The sequence below is a fragment of the Pleurodeles waltl genome, chromosome 3_1 (genome assembly GCF_031143425.1).
Source record: "Pleurodeles waltl isolate 20211129_DDA chromosome 3_1, aPleWal1.hap1.20221129, whole genome shotgun sequence".
Taxonomy (NCBI): domain Eukaryota; kingdom Metazoa; phylum Chordata; class Amphibia; order Caudata; family Salamandridae; genus Pleurodeles; species Pleurodeles waltl.
Window position 1 is genome coordinate 761928286 of NC_090440.1, and position 21990 is coordinate 761950275.

The 21990-nt window shown below is 41.9% G+C and overlaps 1 protein-coding gene across 2 annotated transcripts in view; it reads right to left on the reverse strand.

Annotated features, from left to right (window-relative positions):
• Window positions 1–21990, reverse strand: part of OVCH2 (ovochymase 2) — a 919743-nt gene that overhangs the window by 274294 nt on the left and 623459 nt on the right. For both annotated transcript variants that reach the window (XM_069223557.1, XM_069223556.1), the window contains exons 11-12: window positions 5698–5838; window positions 2162–2292 (exon numbers count right to left, since the gene is read on the reverse strand). In XM_069223557.1, the coding sequence (XP_069079658.1) occupies window positions 2162–2292; window positions 5698–5838 (272 nt within the window). The remainder of the gene's footprint in view (window positions 1–2161; window positions 2293–5697; window positions 5839–21990) is intronic.

Below are 21990 nucleotides of genomic sequence, written 5' to 3' on the forward strand. Positions count from 1 at the left end.
AAGGCAGAAGATAAATCACAGAAAAACAGTAGACAATAATTTCAACTGTCATGTATGCACAGCACAACAAAACAAAGAAGCACAGGGCTATAGTGCTGCACTCTCATCTAAAGGATAATTGTAAAATTTCAATTAATTGTCAGATATACATTGATCAACTAAGGCACACAAATGTCAATAACTTTTGGTTAGAAGGGAAGACCTGAGGTAAGACATAATTTGTTGAGATCAGCATCTACTGATGACTTTCCACAAGGGAAATGGCTTGGGCACTTGGCCAATTTTAAAGCAACTTGAGAATACTGATTGTTCAAACGATAAGGTAACTGCGTTGGGCCACCATGTAGATAGGTCAATCTTTTAGCAATATTTCATAGGATCAGGTCTGTGAAATGGTTTTATGGTTTCATCTCAACAATACTTTTAGAAATGTGTTCTTGAGATTTTTTGAAGCATGACTAACTAACCCAGGAACTTCAGTTAAGGTTTAGGGATCTCCAAGTATCATGAAGTTCATGCAACTGGAGCTTAATATGTTTAGGCTCATATGTATGGAAGGCTTGCGCTATTCCAATGCCACATGAACGTCATTTTATTTACGCTAATGTGGCGTTGGAAAGAGCAAAACCGCAGTGTCAGATTTACAAGGTGGCACAATGCTTGCATTGCTCCACTTTGTAATCCCTTACGCCATATTATGCCTGCACCAGGCATAATGCATGCAAGGGGGGTGTTCTGGCACTAGGTGGGCTGTAAAAATGGCGCAAAGGAATCTATAAGATTCCTTTGCGCCATTTTCATCAGCATTTTTTAACGCATTTTTTAATGCCTGCTAAATGCAGGCGTTAAAAAGAGGCTCCCATTGATTACAATGAGCCTCTGGTTGCTTTGCAGGATTAGCATCATAATTTTTTCCTGCAAAGCGCCAGACTAGCATAAAAAATTATGACGCTAGTCAACCTAACTACCGCCATAGTGCGCCGTATATTAAATACAGCGCACACATGATGGAGTTAGGGGGGCACTAAGGGGCGCAAGAAAAGTGGAGGTGCACTAGGTGCAGTGCCACATTTTATAAATCTGCCCCTCAGCTTTATAAGCTAATAACCCAAGGTTGGTGTTCAAGATCAGGGAGTAGGAACAGATGAGGAAAACAACTGCCCATTTTTGTTGGACAAGGCCAGGTAAATTCCTCAAAACATCCATTCTCCATGGCAAAGCTGGGGTTGATTTTGAAATCCCTCTGGTCCTGGGTAGTCAAGTGGGAACATGGGGAAGGCTCATTTCTTTATTGATCAATATGATTCTTTGTACTCATCCCTTTAATATATTAGTGCGATTTGGTCGCATCCCCATGCATTATTATTTTCATTCTTTGTGTCCCACGCAGGTTTGAAGTATTAATTTACTGTTGTCATTTGTGATTACCCTTTGCAGTTCACAGTCCAGTGATGAATAAAATTGTGAAAAAATCTTACACTTAGGTTGGTGTCAGATGGCATCCTCACAAAGAGTCTTGGCTTCAGTTTTTCCTATTTCACTGTGAGGTTTATAGACCATTTGTATTTAAGAGAATGTTGCTGCCTAACAAACCCACACTTCACTTGAGTGAGCTTCCTTGCTTCCCTGCCTATTTGAAATCAATATTAATAATATTATTTTGTGGAAATACACATGTATACATTATTGCATGTACATCTGCAGAAATAATAAATCATTAAATTCCAATTGGGACATGAAAATTTATTATTTTTTAACAGAGTACTTCTGTCCTTAATGATTAATTATCTTACATTTGATGCCATCAATGTTGAAATTGACTATGACAAGTAATATCTTATTTTTTATGACATCATTGAGGTCACTTAATATCATTAGCGATGAAAACAAAGTCTATAACAATGAAACTATTCTGAGATGATAATGTGAATGGTGTTTTTGTTCTGTGGCCCAACTTAAGCTTCAATAGTTTGGGCTGCGTCTTAGAACTCTGAATTACTTCAATACTTTCTTCAATACATTTTTCTGAAATATGTTGTGCAGTGTATATTGTCTCTGCCATTTTGATTCAAATCTCAGTGAGGCTTTGAAACTAAATATTTTGGCAATGAACATAGTAGACCAATGTGAAGAGAGCATTATTTTCTATGTTGAACAGTACCTTCACAATGTAATGTTTCGGAGCATAAATAACCCAGTGACAACTTGCCAAATTGTTGTACGCATTAGGATAGTTCATACTTTGGATCTCCCCTTCTTCAAAAAGTACAGATGTTGACCCACATCCAGAATCTGGAAAAGAACAGTGATTACTGGCCCACAATAAAAACTGTTGCTAAAAATGTTCATTTCAGACTACACTCTTACTTTAATTTCACAATACAAGCTAAGTAATTTCCATAAAGCTACCCAGACATTAGAGATTAACGCATCCATCCATGAAGTCCAGAATTTGTTGAAGAAATCACAGCAAATTTAGGGTTATTCAAACCTCTCAGGTTACAGGTCTGCTGAGAGCAGTATTTCCATCACAACAATATGTGCTAAGATGAGTACAAGCCAAACTTTACCATTTTACTAAACATTATAAAACAGGTGAAATCACTGTAAATATAGTTCTTACTACTAATGATGTTTTGACCTTGGTCTCAATGGCATGTTACTGGGGAGATGTCTTGGACACAGTACTGCTAGTAAATATAAAACTATAGTATTGCAACTTCAGCCTAGAGTCACTCAGCTCCTTGCTACTAGTAAGAGATTTGTATTATTTAGCTATCTTGCAGATTGAAAATAAACCAATTTTAGATTTGACAATAGGTTGCCTTTTTCCATACACCTTAAAGTCTCATCAATACAAAGGTATGAGAAAACTGGGTAGGTATGTCCTCATAGGCTATCCTTTAATCTGAAAACATATTATGCTACCTCTTTTCCAAATGTAACCTGTGCAGCCCTCTACAATCAGAAGACTCATGAAAAAATCTGAAGTGTCCTTGCAGCCACAACAAACTATTACAAAACTTAATCACCTCTCCCCACTGTCATCCTAAAAACCGATGGTAAACTAATCACATTCAATCTAAGCCCATAACAAAGTTAATACTCATATCCATATATTTCCTGCTGGCTTTGGCATGTACTTCAATTCTAGTATAAACAGAATTGTACCTCCTCTCTCTCTACCTTGTTCATAGATCCTGCTCTTATGTCTTTCATGCCACCCCATACAAATGTGCATGCCAACTTAACCTCCTCAACCATGTCTCTGCATTTGTTAATTCTTTAATCCAATCTTTTAGTTCCTTCCCTGTGCCCTTACCTCATATATCTCAGGTCATTGTTTCTATCTTAAAACAATTTAACCCATTTCTAACCTTTGTCATCTACCTACACTTTTTCAGGAATGCACTGGTTGTACTACTCATGAAACAAACGCAAGAGCTGACCACGTTTATCCTTGAGACTTTTGTCTGGTTTTCTAACAACCTTTCTTCTTCAAAGTCTTGGCTGATGTTTAAAAGAGTCACACTGTAACTTTGGCCTGACAAACAACTTGACAATTACCAGCCTAGCAATTATATGCTCTTCATTCCGTTGAGATTGCTCTAGTGTCTCCTGTAAAATCAAGTTAAAAGTGTATGGACAAATTGAACAACTTGGTTCACCATCAAACAGTTAGGAACAAACATACAAAAGGAGGTTGAACAATTATCAGTGCAAGATTAGGTTAAAAAAAGTAAAAAACCCTACAATAATCGAATTAATGCATACCAGTAAAACGTGAATTAAAATCAATAAATTTACTGAAGCCAAGAATGGCACTACAATTCTCGCTCAAAATACAATAAAAAATTGGCTACTAAGCTAATTTAACTAGAATATCTTATGCTACATTAACTTAGTGCACTACATCTGTGCTCATACTTCTTCACTTTTTAGCTGGCTTTAATAGAGACAATTCTTCTCTTGACATCCCCATCCCCTGAATACTGCTGGTACTACCACTCTTGTTAATATGCCTAAATTCACTCCTCTCCTCCTCCTCCAATGGGTAACCATTAGGGGTTGCTCCTGGGATCTCTAGCCTTTCCACTGTACACATTTGTACACATTTGTATTCTCCTTAACCTTCATGGCAGTGACACACAAATCATCATTCCTTTACACTCTTTCACACTTTTGTACTCAAATTCCCAACTGTCTTACCACTATCCAACACTGGTTGGTTCTAAAATCCTTCAAGTTCAAATATTCAAAAACTGAAATCTTCTATTTTATAGCTTTCTCAACCCCTTTACGATGTCTTCACCAATCTCTATTACCTATATGATCTTGCTCATTCCCCGCTAGATGCCTGCTCAGTAGCAAAGGTATCTGCCTATAAGTCTACTACACAAGTCATTTATAAACACGATTATCAGGAGCATACTAAACTATTCTATCTGTCTACTTGCAGGTCTTGTTAAGTATGCCTTCTTCTCCCTTGCTTTTAGCTCTCCCTTAACATCAGACAACCCATCCACTGATGACAGCCTTGCTCGCCTACGACCAAAAGGTCAGCTCAGTGAAAGCTCTACACCTTGATCTTTACATTCACTTATGGGCGATCCCACATTGGCTAAAATTGTTTCTTACCACTAAGATTCTGAACCTCTCAACTAACCTTCAAATCCTTCCTGCTCCTAAACAGAACTGTGCGTTATTCCACTATTGGTTATTCCATCTTCTTGTCCCACTACAGTGGAATGCCAAGCTACTCAATCACAGACCTATACTAATTAAAAACTAATCTCCTGACCATGTGATTTGCCAGCACTGAGATTCACAGCTCAATACTGCCCCCCCCATTGCCTCTTGGCCTAATGCATACCATGGAACATATGTGCCAGATGTTCCACTAAAAGATTAACCAGACAGATACACTTTCAAATTATCAGCAAATGTCTATATTGAAAAAATAACTATTTTCAAAAATGATTCTTATAGCATCCTGGGGTTAGGCACACACTCCAGTCATCTTTTTGCATCATTCTTGTCAGGGGGTCAAATCCTGGTAATGCCCAGTTAACCCCTAATCCTTTTGGGGTCAACATATGGAACACAATTGGAATTGGGTATGGGCAGTAAGTATAAATGGTGAAAATGGTGGCATGAAGCACTCAGTACAAACTAAGCTACTAATATTCATTTAGTGATGAAAATGTTGTATTTTGCGGCTAACCACTCTCTTCATTTGTATACACTCCTTTATGTAATGTAATCAGTAGCATCTGCCATGTTTACTACAACTGTTGTTTCCTTTTTGTGCGATTACCATGAATCAGTAGCTTTGTCAGACACAGCAATTTCAAAATCGCTATTTTTAGTTCTATGATGAGCTACTCTTGCATGGATCTAGAAATACTGAGAGATGTTTATTCAATCAGCTAGTGGGTGAACTATTAACTGTGATATAAAATGCATGATTTCATGATTGCATGATTGAATAGATACAAAGCGGTAATGCTATCAGAGGTCTCTCTAGAACTTCTGCTAGGTTACAACATGAACTATCATGATAATATTTTCGCATTGTACTTGATAGGTAGGCAGCTCTCATTATTTTACTATAAACATATTAATTAACACAATATAAAGAACACACATTAAATATTTTATGAATCAAGAGGACCAGAATTTTTAAGTTGCCGTTACCTGGAACTCTGTTGTACGGGACCGCTGTGAAATGCAGTGTAAATCCACTTCTACGTTCTCTAAAATCAGAGACAAATTTCAGTTGCACTTTGCTAGATGAAACCAAAATGGGTAATGGGCGAACATCTCCACAGTACTTCCCTAAAAATTAAATTTTGACAAAAAGGAAAAATGAAGACATCCCACGTTAAAGACAAACTCATAAATTTATCAGAGAATGCTAGAGAGAACATTACCACCTCATTTGTCTTCAGCTTCAGAGTTCCTACATACTGAGGTAATGTCTCCCGCAACAATTTACAATCCATCCCCTAAATCCTGGACTTTACCTTTCATTTGTTTTTCAAATACATCCTTCTCAACTTTTCATTTCTATAAGAAGCCCAGCCACACCAGGAAGTTTGTGTCTATTTCTGCCAGAATTTGATACACAACAAACGTGCTGTAATTCATGTAAATATTACTTTTACTACTTATAGTTTGACAAGTGCTCTACAAGTGGATTCCTACATTAAAATTTTACATCTTTTAAAATATTTAGAGAAAAAAAAGTTCAGCAACATTCTTTCTGTTTCTAAGTAAAGCAGAGCATGGTTTCAAAAATGATACCTTAAAAGGCACTTTAAGTACAGGCAACAAAATGCTAAATAGAAACTGACAAGATATACAATGAAAGACAGGCATCTCTTGCCACTCCGGACATAGAGATATGTGTAAAATGGCTTTCATTGTTAAAAATGCAAAGCCCCCTTCCTATGGTTTTTAACACTGGGTTTACAATGTGAAACTATTTCCTCTTGCATTTGTCAACTTTCATAATGTAAAACCCCTTCCTATTGTGTCTTCAGAGAGTTTACAAGGTAAACTTCCTGAAGTAACTTGCTGTACACCCTACAAAGGTAAGAAAGAGCAAGTTTATTTTATAAGTGTGCCTGCAAGGGAGACTCTTCGGCAACTGTCACCCGATAGTTCTAAGAAAGATCTTTCCCACAGCAAAACACTCGGCAGCGCCCAGTTGCTCGTGCATGGAACCCAACACATGGAACATAACATATCCCCTTCCCTCATTAGTTTACACAAAAACATTTAAGAAACTTGTAATGAAATAATTAGAACGTACTAAAAATGCAAACTTTTTGAAATTCTAGCACTAACCTCAAATGAAATCATTACTAAGCTTGCATTGAATTCATAAGACATAACATTACAAAACTTGAGGTTTGATGAATGCCCTATTGTTTTTTTCTTAAAGAAAAACTTATTAAATTTCAAAAATCTTCTAATGTTTTAGGCAACCTTATCATTGCCTTGCCTCGGAGATGTGGAATATGTTGACTTCCTCCCGATATAGTTGACTCTGAGCTATCTCGAGTTAACACCTTTTGATCAATACACTCTGGAATCTTCACAACATTTCTTCAATTCCACACCTTTCCATCAGTTAACAATAGAATACTTATATTCTTTCACTACCTTCAAATGTTTGGAAAATGTAGACTCACACTTTTTGACCCTACCCCTCCTCAGAACGAGTACCCAATCACCAATCTCAAAATCCTCCTCCACATTTTCTCCTACCACTTTCTTCCTCTCTACCCCTTTCGAAAGCAAAGCGCTATGCTTCAGCCCCCTCCACCCTTCAAAAGACTTTTCTGTCACACTGTGGGGAGTTGTGCGGTATGACCATATAAGTTCCTTAAATGCTTTATGCCAACCCACACCATTGCTTATTATCAACTGCAAACCTTCTTTCAAAGTTCTGTTCCACCTCTCAACCAGTCTGTTGCTCTGGGGGTAGTATACGACGCTCTTATGTGTTTGATTTCATACATTTAAAAAAAACAGTCATAACATTAGACACAAAGCGTACTTCATTGTCAGAAACAATAGCTTCAGGTATACCTTTGAACTCAAATAAATCAATTAAGAACTCTACCAATACTTCAGTAGTGACATTTTCAACAAGCTTTACCACCGGCCATTGTGAAAAGTAGCCTACCACCACCAAAGCATACCTTAGGTATCTTACCCAAAGCATAACATGGACCCATGACATCAAAGCCTATTTTCTTCCATCCAGGGCCAATCAGACTTATTTGATTCAATAAAGGTTTTTTCACCACATTCTGACATTTGTCACTCCATGCACACATAACACACTCTCTGATCTGGTGCTCTACATCTCTGTTAACTCCAGGCCACCGGGACTCTAATCTGATATGTTGCGCTCATGCCCAAATGGCCTTCATGAGCAAGTTTCATCACACATTCTTACAATGAAGCAGGAACCACCAATTGTTCTCCTCTCATCATAACACATCCTTCCCTGGATAATTCCACACTTACTTGATGGAAACATTCTACTTCCATAGAAGCAACTCCCCTCAATGGCCATCCCTCTTGCATATGTTTCATGACTTCCTGCAGAATGGAATCTCCCTGCGTCTCTGCTAACCACTCTTCATGTGAAATACTTCCCCTAGAAACCCTGCCTACATCGGTTCTCCTCCACTCCGTCCCTAACAAGCAGCCTTGATAAACAGTCCGCTGATACATTTTAGCTATACTCTAACATCTCCTCATCACCCAGTGGGCTATTGTAGGTGTGGCCCTTCCAGTACCTTTGGTGGAGAAAACCTCAATCAAAGGTTGATGATCCGTCCTAATGGCAAAATCAGTTCCCCACTCATACTTCCTAAAAGAGCTGACGCCCCACCAACAAGCAAGAATTTCTCTTTCTATGGTGGAGTAATTTTTTCCCTGCCTCTTTCAAGGGTGTGGACACATATACAATGGTTATTTTCTTGCCCTCCCTCACTTGCAATAACACTGCACCTAAACCAATGCAACTTGTATCTGTGTTAATGATGGCGTGATCCTTGCTGTCAAACGTTTTAGCTCAGGCACGCATTCTATCGCTATTTTTTACTCATCAGCTTTATCATACACCTGGGGCCTCATTACGAGTCTGGTGGTCCAACCGCCAGCACTGCCAGGTTGCCCCCAGCCAATAAGTTAAATCCAACAACAAATAACATAAACCAAAAGCTCTCATATTACGAACAAAAATGGGTCTGGAGATTACGTACAGATACCACAGGACTCAATGGTGAAATACCATGGTCTTCATTAAGTAAATAGAGGGTACTATGATGCTCTCCATGTCAATCTGGTTCTCTCCCCTCTTTCTAGTCTCCTTCTTCTTCTTCCCCTCGTCCTCCTCTTTGCCCTCCCCTCCCTCTTTCCTCTTCTCTTTTGGGTTCATTTCATCCTCTTTTCTCCCTTTTCCTCTTCTGGTTCGGTTTAATTTCCCTCTATTCCCTCTTCCTGCTCATACTCCCTTCTTCTTTCCTTCCTTTTTCCCATGTTTTTTTCCCCCCAAACCTCCCTTTTCCCTTCCCTCCCCCGACGCTAGCACAACACCAGTCGCCGGCCCACCAACCCATTAGGTACAAACAATGGATTCTCACCTGGTGTTATTCCGTTAGACCCCTAACTATTCCCATACTCAGGAGACTTGTACCAGGGCATCCAGTTCTCCTACCCACCCCGGATGTAGACAATGTTCTCCTGCCTTCTGCTGCACTAATTGTGTTCTCTCCCATCTCTGCCGGCTTTCTCTTTTATAGTGTGTGACTATAAGGGGATACTCTCTCCCTCCCCCAGATCAGGGTCTATTTGCCCTCCATTGACAGGGTAGGAGACCACACCTTCTCCCGCATCTAGTGGGTTGAGGTCCCACTTAGCAGTGTACCTACTATGACTGATTTGATGTATTGCATGGTTATGTGCCTGTTTTAGCATTTAGTATCCCTTGCCGTGTGTAGTGGTTTGCTGTGTCTAGCCTCACATATATGTAATTTGCTAGCATGCAAAGTTCAAGTATTTGTTTTCTTTCATCTACAGGCCTCCCTTGTTAAGCAATCCACAGGTAGGCCTATTTTATTACATAGATCCAGCCACCTCCTACTGAGGTTAGGAATCCCCTTAAGTGCATGACCTTTTAGTGCATGACCCTAGGGATACAAGGCCCTGACGAATGCCACAGACCTTCTTTGGCTTTATCTAGTGGGCAGAAACATGTTGGCCAGTAAGACATTGGCGACTCTCCGAGTCATTATTCTCTAGAAGCGCCCTGTTGTGTTTTTAATCTTACCAACAAACACCGCTAATAAAGGTGTAAAAATACACAGGTGGTTGATTAGGTAATTTTAGTACAACTGGATCCCGATACTATCCAGACAATCTTTATTTTCGTACTCCCTCGAAGTTCTTTTAATGACGTGGTTGAGTCTGCCCACCTAACTGGATGGGGGAAGGTGGTAATGTGATGAAGCATGACAATCTATAGTGTCTGAGACCACCTAGTCCATAAGGAGCAATTCCCCTTAGCCCCTTTTTTTAGCTCCCTAACCACAAGAACATGAACAAATCCCGTAGTCTAGGACACACTGACGCTCCAGGATAATCAAATATTATTTTATCCTTACGTGATACCCCATACTCTTTGTGTAGGTTTTAGTTGCCACCAGCTGACGGCGTGGCGTGCCGGCAGTCTCAATCCACCAGGGCAGTGCTGGTCTCCGGATTACAACACGAGTTTCCGCCAGCCTTTGCATGGTGGTGCCTTTCCATGGCGGTCCCACCACCATGCAACAGCTGGCGGAAAGGGGGTGCCAGGGGCCACATGGGGGCCTCTGCACTGCCCATATGCTTGGCATGAGCAGTGTATGATACCCCAGGGACAGCCCGTTGTGTTATTCACTGCCCGAATTACAGGCAGTGAAAAGCGCAAAGGGTGCTGTTGCACCCCACGCACTGCAACATTACGAGCCGGCATCAATGTTGTGGTGTGTTTTCCGTGGGGCCGGTGGCAAAATCGTAATAGGTACAGCGGAGGGATGGCTGCATATGCAGTCATCCTGACGTGGGACCGCCACAGTCATAATGTGGGCCTCAGTTTTATCTGCTAACATAGGAATACATTTTTAATCATAATCAGCTAATCCCAAGGAAAATCTGAGCTGATCCTTGTTTTTAGGAGAAGGTGCATTTTCAATAGCCGACACCAATTTCAATTTAGGAGAAATACCATTTTGGTCTATCCAATGACCCAAATATTCTACCCCAGAAACACCAATATTGCAAGTTTCCTGTTTCATGTTCAACCCACTCTCCTGCAAAATCTCAAGGACTGTTCTCATGGCATGATCGTGGTCATTATGATTTTCCCCAAACACCAAATATTGTCCTGGAAATATGTCACTTATGATATTTCTTTCAACAATTGATACATGGCCCTTTAAAACAAAGTTGATGCCAAAGATAGACCGAAAGGCATGCGTCAAAACCTGTAAGCACCCCCTGGAGTGATGAAAGATGCCCAGAACTCAGGATGCAGCACTATCTGATGATAGGCAGATGACAAATCCTGGGTAGAAAATACCTTAGCTCCCTTTTAATGAGTTAGCATTCTCCCAATGTTAGGCAATGGGTGCCTATCTACACAGATGGCTGCACTGAGGTACTGGGGATCCACACACAAGCGCGGCTCCCCATTGCTCTTCTTCGCCATCACCACATGGTTCTCTCATCACAATTGAAACACGACATGGCATGTGGACTTTGGGAATGCCTTGTTTTATTATAAGCTTGTGCATCAATCACCTACATGTTCCCAAATCCTTTCAAAATACCAGAAGATACTCTTCCACAAAATTTGATTATTTTACAACTGTCACTTACATGCGTGTCCTCAAGACCTGATCTGGATGATTAGGATCAAAACGTATTCCTAGATCTCTTTGTAGTGATCATCCTAAAAGACTAGCCCCTTCTTTAACAAAATACACCTTGGATTTCACACCCACATCCTGAAATTCCAGCTTGGCTTCCATGTAGTCCACCAAACCTATTGGTTTATTTCTGTATACCACCAAATGCAAATCAGGAGGCTTGATTTCACAATCAGAAAATCTAGGTATTTCTTTCCCAATTAAAGTGGACCACGCCTCTGAATCAGTTGTCACTCTCATTTCAACCCCATCAGTACTGATAACACAATGAGGGCCATCCACGTTTACACTCCCTACATCTAGTATTTGTAGAATAACTTGTTGACATTGCTCTCCTTCACTGTCACATTTCACAGAATAGATCACACTCTTGTTTTTTTCTTACTTTACTTTGTTTCCCCTTGCACATTCTCGCCAAATGTCCCTTAGCTGCCCTTTTAAGTCACAGTTAAAACAGGTCAAGTAATTTCTTTCTTCTTTTTTCGCAGGTGTATTGGATTGCTTTGTTCTTTTAAATTTGAGAGTGATACGTTGGACAGAACTCACTATCCCTATTGGTGATGGCAACTCCTTTAAACCCTAATTTGTTATTTCTGCTCTTTTCATTATGATTATTACCATTTGTAGTGTTAAATCCTTTGTGTTTAATAATTTTTCCTGTATCTTCTTATTGTATACCTTCAAAACTTATTGGTCCCTTAGCATCTCGTCCTGGAAATTCTTGTAATTGTATGTCGATGCTAGAGCTCTCAACCTAGTTTCATGGCTCTCCACAGACTTTCCAGGAAGTTGGCCCACTCCACCACCTCATTCTTTTTCTCTAAAAAATGTGTATCCAATTGATCCATTGCTAGATCATACTTGTCTCTGTGTTCTACTTCTTCATCCTCCGGGTCCGGCAAATATCTTCAAATGCATATGCCTTTGGCTCCCAAATAATATTTAACATCACACATTTACTAGATGCTGTAAAAATGTCACCACCCACTGCTAAAACATAAGCCTCAAATCCCTCTTTCCAATCCTTCCAGGGTTTAAGTAGTTCTCCCGAAGACTGGAGAGTTGAGGAATAATGCAGGGGCTGCAAAACCTTTCATGGCAGACTAAAGCTGGATAAGTGAATAATTAGGTTAGCACAAATATGAGTCACACCAAGAACCAGCCCGATATTAATTTCTGCTTCTATATATTATTGTCACCAGTATATGTCAACTTTGAAATGGCATGCCTATTGGCTAAATATATGGTGCAAAGGCACTCAAATTATTCAAATTAATTTTTCCTCTTTTTTTTCTTTTAATAGCATGCCTATCGCTGATTTCCACTAAATTACTGCAGCAGTGACGTGGCTCCTGAAATTATCTGTCTTATAGCTGGCACAGGCACTAAAGTGTAGGTAAGGGCGTGTCTATCGCTGCAAGGATCAAATCATTGAATCGTTGCTTTACCACTCTAACTCTTAGGCCCATATTTATACTTTTTGATGCAAAACTGCGGTGACGCTGTTTTGCGTCAAAAATATTACTGCCGGCTAACGCCATTTCTTTGCGCCATGCGGGTGTCAAATTTATACTTTGGCGCACTGTGGCGCACACCACAGGTGTGAGTCATTTTTTTTACTCAAACCACTGCGTTACTTCGTAAAGGAAAACAACGTTAACGCAACGAAAATGACTGTGAGCCGGTTTACGACGCCGCAAACTGGATACATGCCGTTTTTTTACACAATTGCGTCAAAAAGTGCCACAAACACTGCAAAATGTGCATAGGAGTGCCAAAATGGATCCCAGATGCTTGGACAGACCCCAGGAAGATGACAACAGACCAGGAACCAGCCAGGAGGACCCACACAAGACCTAGGACCGTGAGAAGAAGAAAATAAAGTGTTGCTTCAGTGCAGAAGAGCAGGAAATTCTGGTTAAAGAGGTGACGTAACACCAACGGCAACTGTTTGTCACCTCAAAGTTGCCAATCAGTAGGAGAGAGGCAATATGGCAACAAATTGTTGACAAGATCAACAGTGTGGCAACTACGGAGAACAGTCATCGAGTGCAAGAAACGCTGGCATGACTGCAAGCGCAGGACCAAGGAAAAGATGGCCAGGAACAGAAAGGCAGCACTGCAGACTGGAGGTGGGAGTCCAGCACACCAGGAGACCCTGGACCACATGGAGGAGATGATCGCAGCCATCATCCCTGAGGAGATCGTCACAGGGATTCAAGGACAGGACAGCGCAGACTACCAGGAGACAACACACATGCAGGGTAAGTCGCATGGGAAACTAAAATGGGGTGGACATACCTACTACACAATGCATGTAAGTCATGATATTCAGGGAGTGGAATGGGTAAAGAGGCACGGCACGGGGGCATGGCCCATTCTGAGGAAACCTGGGGCACACTACTACACAACACCAACGACCTTTGCATGGGGGTATGCTGCCATGCCAAGGATGTTGCAAAGGTAAAGCCAGGACAGGAGGGCACGGTACAGTGTAAAACTGGCAGTCCGTCACACGTCAGCCAGTATTCTCCCTACAGTAACTAGGGCCCAATTAACAACCTCTGGCCATACCTGCAAGTGGAAAGTAACATTGACAACAGTTGCCACTACCACCTCTGCTGTGTGTGCAGGTCAAGTAGCTAATGGCAGTAACGTCCCCATGGATCAAACACACCCAAATTAGAGGGTTCAGGATGGCAACGTTATCAATCCCCTGAAATCAAGACAAATGTTTCAATCCAGTCAAATGTGATTATCCAAAGTTGCTACAAACATCAGCCATTGTCATTAACATTAGGAGGTACACAGCACTAATGACATACCCATGCTGCATATGTCAGGGTCCACCCTGTGTCTGGGTCACAATAGCTCCAATGACACCATGCAACATCCCAAATGTCATACTGCTCAGACAACAGCATTGAGGGGGAGGACACATGTAACTGGTTACAGAAATACACCTGCACAGTCAGAGGCGGAAATCGAACACTGCTACGACTATCAGTGCAATCCAATGTACCACACATTCCCCAACATCAGCAGTACACATTACCAAAGTTGACATCCATATTGTGCCATAACAAAGCTAGACATAGTATATGCTACATCTCAACTACATATAGGTGGATGTGAAAGATCAGAGACTGGGGCAGGTCCAGATTGTTAAGTGTGGTGCTTGTTCCATCAGAGCACCCACACCATGAGAATGGAAGTAGACGGAGGGTTGAGTAGGACAAGAAGGTGGCAAATCACAATTTGGCCTGAACCAACACCTAGAGGATGTGATGCTGACAAGTCCACAAACTGACCACAATACATGTGACATGCAGGTGGGGCATAGGCCTGGGAGAATACTAATATGAAAGACAGGAACAATGAACAGGAACCAAGATCAAAATGTTAAAATATTCAAAAGGCAGGCATGTCACATTACAAAGCCCACAACACAGACACACTAATTGTACTGTATCTCATTGCAGAGGATGATGGCTCTCCTGCAGATATGTCTGTCCTGGACTTCCCTGATGACATGGATGACGAGCTGACAAACATCATCTAGCAGACCCTCCAAGATGTCCTTGGAACCCTCCAGACCCCACCTTCAGTCACAAGGAGGAGCACAGATACAGCAGCCATCACAGAGGAGCCTTCCACCACCCCAATTGTACGACCTGCCAGCTTCTACACAGCTGAGGACCCTGGCGACAGCTTCGAGCGAACTGTAGTCAGAGTACAGCGGGAGCTGGCCAAGAAGGTGCGGGTGGGGATGCAAACTATGGCAGCCAGCCTAGAGGGGGTGCGTTCGTGCATGATGTCAACCGAAGAACAGGCAGAAGCTATGCAAGGGCAAACAACAATCTTGCAGGAAGTTGAAAAAAGGTTGAAGGAAATCAGCAGTAATAGAGTTGACCCAACACCTACAACAACAATCAACGTGTGCACGAATGCAATATTGGACCCCTCAGGGCCGACCTGGCTGCCTACCACCGTGATGTGGCTGCTATTCTTAAGAACCAGCAGCTCCTCCTTGCTGCAGTACTGCCATTAAGACCCCCACAGTTAGCAACTACCGGGATGTCTGACTCCACGTCTTCAAACACTAATGTGTGTGTTGCCCCTTCACAGCCACCACCACCAAGGGCAGAGGAGACTACACACACATCAGAAGATGAAGACGTGGAGCAGGTCACCTTCACCCGTAAGAGTACCCGGAAGCACTAGTCCCTGCCACATGGCCACCTATTACCAAGGTCCTGTGCTTTGTAACATGCCAGTCTTGCAACAACTGTACTCAAGCACTGTTCTTCAACCCACTGTTTATCTTGTCAGCCTGCCCTGTGATTGTCTCTCACTAACTGAATGGCAAATCCTGTCCCTCTGCACTGTCTGACACTTCACCCCAGCATGTCCAATGACATGTCCTTTTGCACTTGTGTAGGATCACAATGGAAGAAGTCAATCTAATGGACTCACAATCATGGACAATGTACATATAGCACTACAGCACTTTTAAATATATAGCACTTACACAACAACTTTGTCTCTGTGTAATGTGACACACCAACCGTGATGGCCATCAGTGATGTTAACCTCAGGTCAAGGATCATTGATTGTCTATACACCTCACCTGAACAATTCTTGGCTGATAACTATTATGCACAATGGCCTGGATTGTACCATCATCTGCCCTCCCTGAGGGTTATTTCTGAGGAAAATATAAACTATCCACCAAAATGCTGTGTTGTACAGAATAACGCCTTCTCAAGGGATGTCTAAGCCCGAAAATAGTGCTTTCGATTGTTACTGAAAGTCAAAACTTACATATGTGACATTTTCACCAATTTTTACCTAATACACACCAAACAGCATGAATTGATGTGTATGAGTTTCCATACAAATAAGTAACCGTGCTGAACATTGTAACAAATGATATGTGTGAGTTATGTATACCATACTACATGAGAGCATACTACCACTCACATTATAAGGATTTTCTTGGACATCAGCCTGCAGGCAGACCTAACACAGTGTCCCCAATACCAAATCTGGTAGCAAAGTATGTGAAATTGAAAACATACAGCACAAAATAACCACACTTTGGGATCCATAGTAACCGTGAGTGGTGGGTGCAATGGATGGCCGAATCTTAGCTAAGTAGCTTTGGTATAGCTGCCAATGTAACAGCTCAGTTGGGATATGGTTGCAGCATGGGACACAAAAGCTAATACAAAAGAGACACTGTTCACTCATGGCAAGGCCCTGATCTACAAGCATTTGACACATACTGTAAAGGGTTACCTAGATATGTATTAAACAGTAAAAACAGAAGCTAAAACCAGGGGAATCACCTAACCTAACCTAATCTACTCTAACTACACATTACCCACAACTGTTCCTAACTAACCTAAGCTAAACTTACTTATCACATTTAACGAAACGATCTAAACATCACCCGCCCACCCCCCTTATAAGACGGGACACATGGAGGACAACAGATACTAACCTACACACATACTATCTAATACTAAACAAATATATATATTTTTTTTTCATTTTTTTGTAAAACATTTTTTTCATTTTTAAAACACCAAAACCCCAACATTGCCCGCCACCCACATAACAAAAAAACAGTTGAAAGAAGTATGAAACCCCCACCCCCCATCCACTACTACTAACTAAACTAACAGCCTATACCAACCTAACACTAAGCCCCCTAAACCCACTAAGTTTAAGAACCAGCAAAGAGGAGGGAGGGGAGGGATTCATGTCTGAGTATAAGCCTACAAGTTGGTCCTCCTCAGGGTCTTTTTGATGGCACGCACCCTCCGGTTAACTTGTGCCACCTCCTGCTGCAGGCTGGTCATTTTCCGTGGGACACGGTCCAAGTTCCTTTGCATCTGGGCAAAAGCTGGTGGGTCTATGGCTGCAGCAGGGGTGGTCTGGGTGCCAGTGGATGAAGAATGGGCCCTTGTTGGTGCCATGTCCATAGGCTGAGGTGCAGGTGGTGTTGTGACTAGTCCTGCAGCTGTTGCTGTAGATGGTACAGCAAAGGTCCCAGCTACTGTTGGTGCCACCTGGGTGGTAGTGGTGGTGCTGGTAGTGGTGGCTGTGGTGGACACGGAAGGGCCCCCTTGTGCAAATGCCCTCCACACTCCGGAGGCTCTTTCATGGCGATATCGTCTTGCCATGTTGGGGTACCCAGACTCCACATCCAGAATGTGGCGGTAACACATTGCCCTGCGCTGAAACTCTCGAAGCTGGATGGGAGTCATATTGGCAGCTGTTAAGACAAATAGAAAACCAAACATTAGGTACTGCATTGTGTGAAATGGCTCAAGAAGTAAATCAGACAATACATCTAATGTACCTGTAACAGCGCATATCATCATAGAGATCACTGATAGTCCCTGAGTAAGTACATGGCAAGCCAGCCATGTCCTATCATCAAATAGCACACCCAAACCCTACAAGATGGGTAACAATTGGAATGATTTTGGCATCATTGTTCTGCCAGTAGCCAGGTAAAAATCATGCTGCATATCCTCCACCACTGACAGGCCAACAAATTTCTATGTTCTGGATGGCAATCTAGGGCCCCAAGATCGGTGAGTTGTAAATGGAATTGCCAGTATAGAATGTATGTGCTAATCATGAGTGGGTATCCTAGGTTTGGACAAGTGATTTACTGATTTACATTTCTGTGAACCAAACTTGGATGATCAGTCCTAGGTACACTATTCACAACGCTACGCCTGTGTCTGAGGGGGGAGGGGTGAACAAGCAACTAATAATTTCTAATAACAAGGACACCCAGGAAACTTTGGAAAGCTGTACATGGGTTTGGCCAGCACACCACAGGTAAGGAGGAACTCCAAATAGGATACACCCAAACCTTGGACAATCCCATCAACACTTATCTTTGGAAATGCAGACCATTGTCTACATCATTTCCTACCAGTAAGCCATGACATACAACAAACAGATAGATGCAAGCACACCTCTGGCCATGAGCTGCATGCACACGTAGGCCATTGTACTCAAGTGCCTCATACTCGTAGCACAACATGTGGAGCTAAATGCTGCTAGGAAGTTAAACATACAGTCAAACATGTTCATTAGTGAATAGGAAAGCTGAAGTCTGTGGGTAAGACTTTGGCATCCCTATTCTGGGAGAATCAGGGTCTGACTGGCTGACTAATTAACTGATATGGTCCACTGTTACATTTTCTGATTTCAAGTTTTATCCACATAACTCATCCCTATTCACATTGCCGTGCCTACAGGACTGACCTTGAATCCCAAAATATGACATTACGATAAAGATTGGCCAACACAAAGATGGTGATAAAATGATACTCCACTCAAGGAACAAAACAGATGATTGACTAGCCCATCACACCTTGCTATGTGTCCAACACACAGGAGTCAATCACACATTATCAGCAAACACATCACAGAACAGAAATATCAACACTTACTGGAGATGTCTGGGTCCTCAAATCGAGCCACCTCTTCAATAGTGTAGGGTGCAGGTCCACCTGTAAGGCATGGAAGGGAGAAATGTGCTCAATGTCTGTGCACTGTACAACACTTCAAAATTAAAATACTATGTGTAATATTAACTCAGAAAGTAAAGCCTCTCAGACATGACGATACTGCATCCTACATACCACTGCAAACATGTACAGACCCAGGGACTCTAGTGAGTGATACACACATATCCGCACATATGCAGTGCCCTGACTATCATGTGGTGGCAAACATGATCCTTCATCAGTGAGCAAACAAAATCATGGAGTGTATTCCTCTCATCATGTGTATCCATGAGAGACATCCAAAGCCACTTTCCGTGAGGACTGCAATACCAGTCACCCAGACATTGTGACTAAGACCAATTTTAGACACACAGGTACAATGTACAGAGGGCCAGGGACAGTTGTTAGCCCTCAATTTGTATCATTTTCTTCATTTGATGTGCCACAGCTAAGGTGAGTTGCACCAACCATAGAGATATGAACCCATGTGCATACCTTTTGCCAGCCATCCCTAATTGAAATGTGGCACTACAAACTCAAAATATCAGTCTAAGATTTTACCAGAGGCAAGCTATAACTTGTTACGTATGTGTGAGAATCCAGTTCAGACATGTATCCAAAAACAATTGAGGGACACAATATTTCTGGGAAAGTTCTGAATTTCCAAGATATGTTTCCTGATACACTCACCGACCACACATGAAACATATGTTTGAGCCACATTGCCATCATCAATTGACGTGAAGCCAGCACTAATTTTCAGGCTCCTGTTGTGTTTAGAAAGTTAGCCTAGCTGTTGCTTCAACAAATGAAAGTAATGTGTAGGAAATGTGTATACCTCACAGGCAACTGTGGCCCATATCTATACATATTTGACACCGCATTTGTGTTGCTGTTTGACACAAAGGCGGCGCAAACTTACAAAATTCTAATGTATTTTGTATGATTTCGCGCTGCTCTTGCTTCAAAACAGGTCACAATTGCGGTGCTAACAAAGTATCAATATGGCCCTGTATGTTTCACTAGCATTCCACATGTTCAAAAACATTGCCGGCAGAATATGAAAAAATCAGCTACTGTCACTACAGAGCATTTAAACGTGCACATTACTCTGATTTGTACTCACCAACAGGGCCACCAATCACAATCCCCAGGTGGTCCAGCAGTCCTTTCTCCCTGGCAACAAGGTCAGCCCAGAGGTGCTTCAGCTGGTGGTGATTTCACGTGTGTTGTATATTCTCTGCAGATGGTACAACACCTTTGCCCACCGGAGCCTCCTTGCCTCTGTGTGATGGTCTTGGATCACACAACCACCTGCCTCTATCATCAGGGGTAGGAAGTGGCACACCAGCCAAATAAACCCACCCAGCTCCTCCTCTTCCATCCTGCTAAGACGAGGCCTACCCAACATTATTGCACCAAAAATAAAGAGAGGATAAATGGGTACAAAGGAGAATAGAGGGAAAGTAGGACAGGAAAATGCAAAATAACTACGAACACAGCCCAACTATACCCAAACTACCACTACCCACAACAGACTCCCAACACAACAAAGACAAATGTTGACAACACAAATGACCACAAAAACACTCAGACAGGATACCACAGACAGTTATTATACACAAAAGACAATGTAAAGACCACACTGGAGACAAAATCACAAAATGCACAAAGAGACAAGTCTATACGCAGCCACACAGTCAGGAAATATCACAGACTGCAAAGTGAAAGTGAAAGTACACCAACTGTAGCAAATCTGTAAACAGGATATCCTATTACATCACTTCCTGCCTCAAATGCGGTGCGTTTTTCTTGTTATGCGTCAAAATATTATGACGCTTGCAGTCTGTGCATCATATTGTTTTTACGCACATGATAAGAAATAACCCCGCTTCCATATTGTTAAATATGTTTCATACTTAACCAATTTCCGGGGGGACAGTGTGGAAATTACCGCTCAGGGCCAATTGATGTTTCAGGGCATTGTACGTCATATTTTGACGCATATGCGTCAACATTTCTGTCATTAACAGGGTTTGGGTTATTTCTCATTTTGAATGGGACTTGACAATTGTGACAATACAGATATAGGCTGATTGCACCCACATTGGGCATTACGGTGTATGGGCACATGTGACAGATCATACTACTGAGGACCATGATCCTCTACTTGGTATACCGGATTTTCACTCTTCACTGTCGCAATAGATGGCCAAACGTGTGGGATACAATTATGTATTACCGAGTTTGGGCATGTTTTGCGTCAAGAGAGGATAGCAAGGTGATAAACTCACTACAATAACTCAATGCCTATGGGTCAATGTGTGTGATTTGGCCACTACTATTGTTGTTGACCCACTGTGTGAACATCACAAGATGCATTTTTGCGAATCTGCTTGTATGCATGTGGTGTCAATGTGTCCAACCCTCAGATGCAAGTCAGTGTGGAAATGAGAGAGGACATGTGTTAGTCATACACATAGCAACAACTGCTGTGTGCACTTCCTAGGTTTTTTTGGAACATAAACACCACCAATGACAAAGCATGCACTGAATAGATAGCAGACGGTTGTTCATGTCAATGTTCCAAAACGTAGCCATCACATGTCCTGGAATGTTGGATACTACTTCCTAGCCACTTGTTTGTTAACCCACCATGAGTCAGGCATGGGATCATACTATGTGGGTACGGTATTTGTGACACAGAGTCCCAAATATAATACACAATTGTAATGTTACGCCACAGTTGGAGTCATATAACAGAGCCATGTCTCTCCTGTGGCAGTGGAGGACCAGCAGACCAAGCAGCACGTGTTCACATATTTCCAGTGGTAAAATGCACAGTGGTGTCTGGTTCATGTGTGTGGGCCAATGTTTAGCCTGTATAATTATTGGGGTCTATGTTGTCACAGTTACGTGCAGGTCTAGTCATGAGTCTGTGGAGCTATTTCCTGTATCTA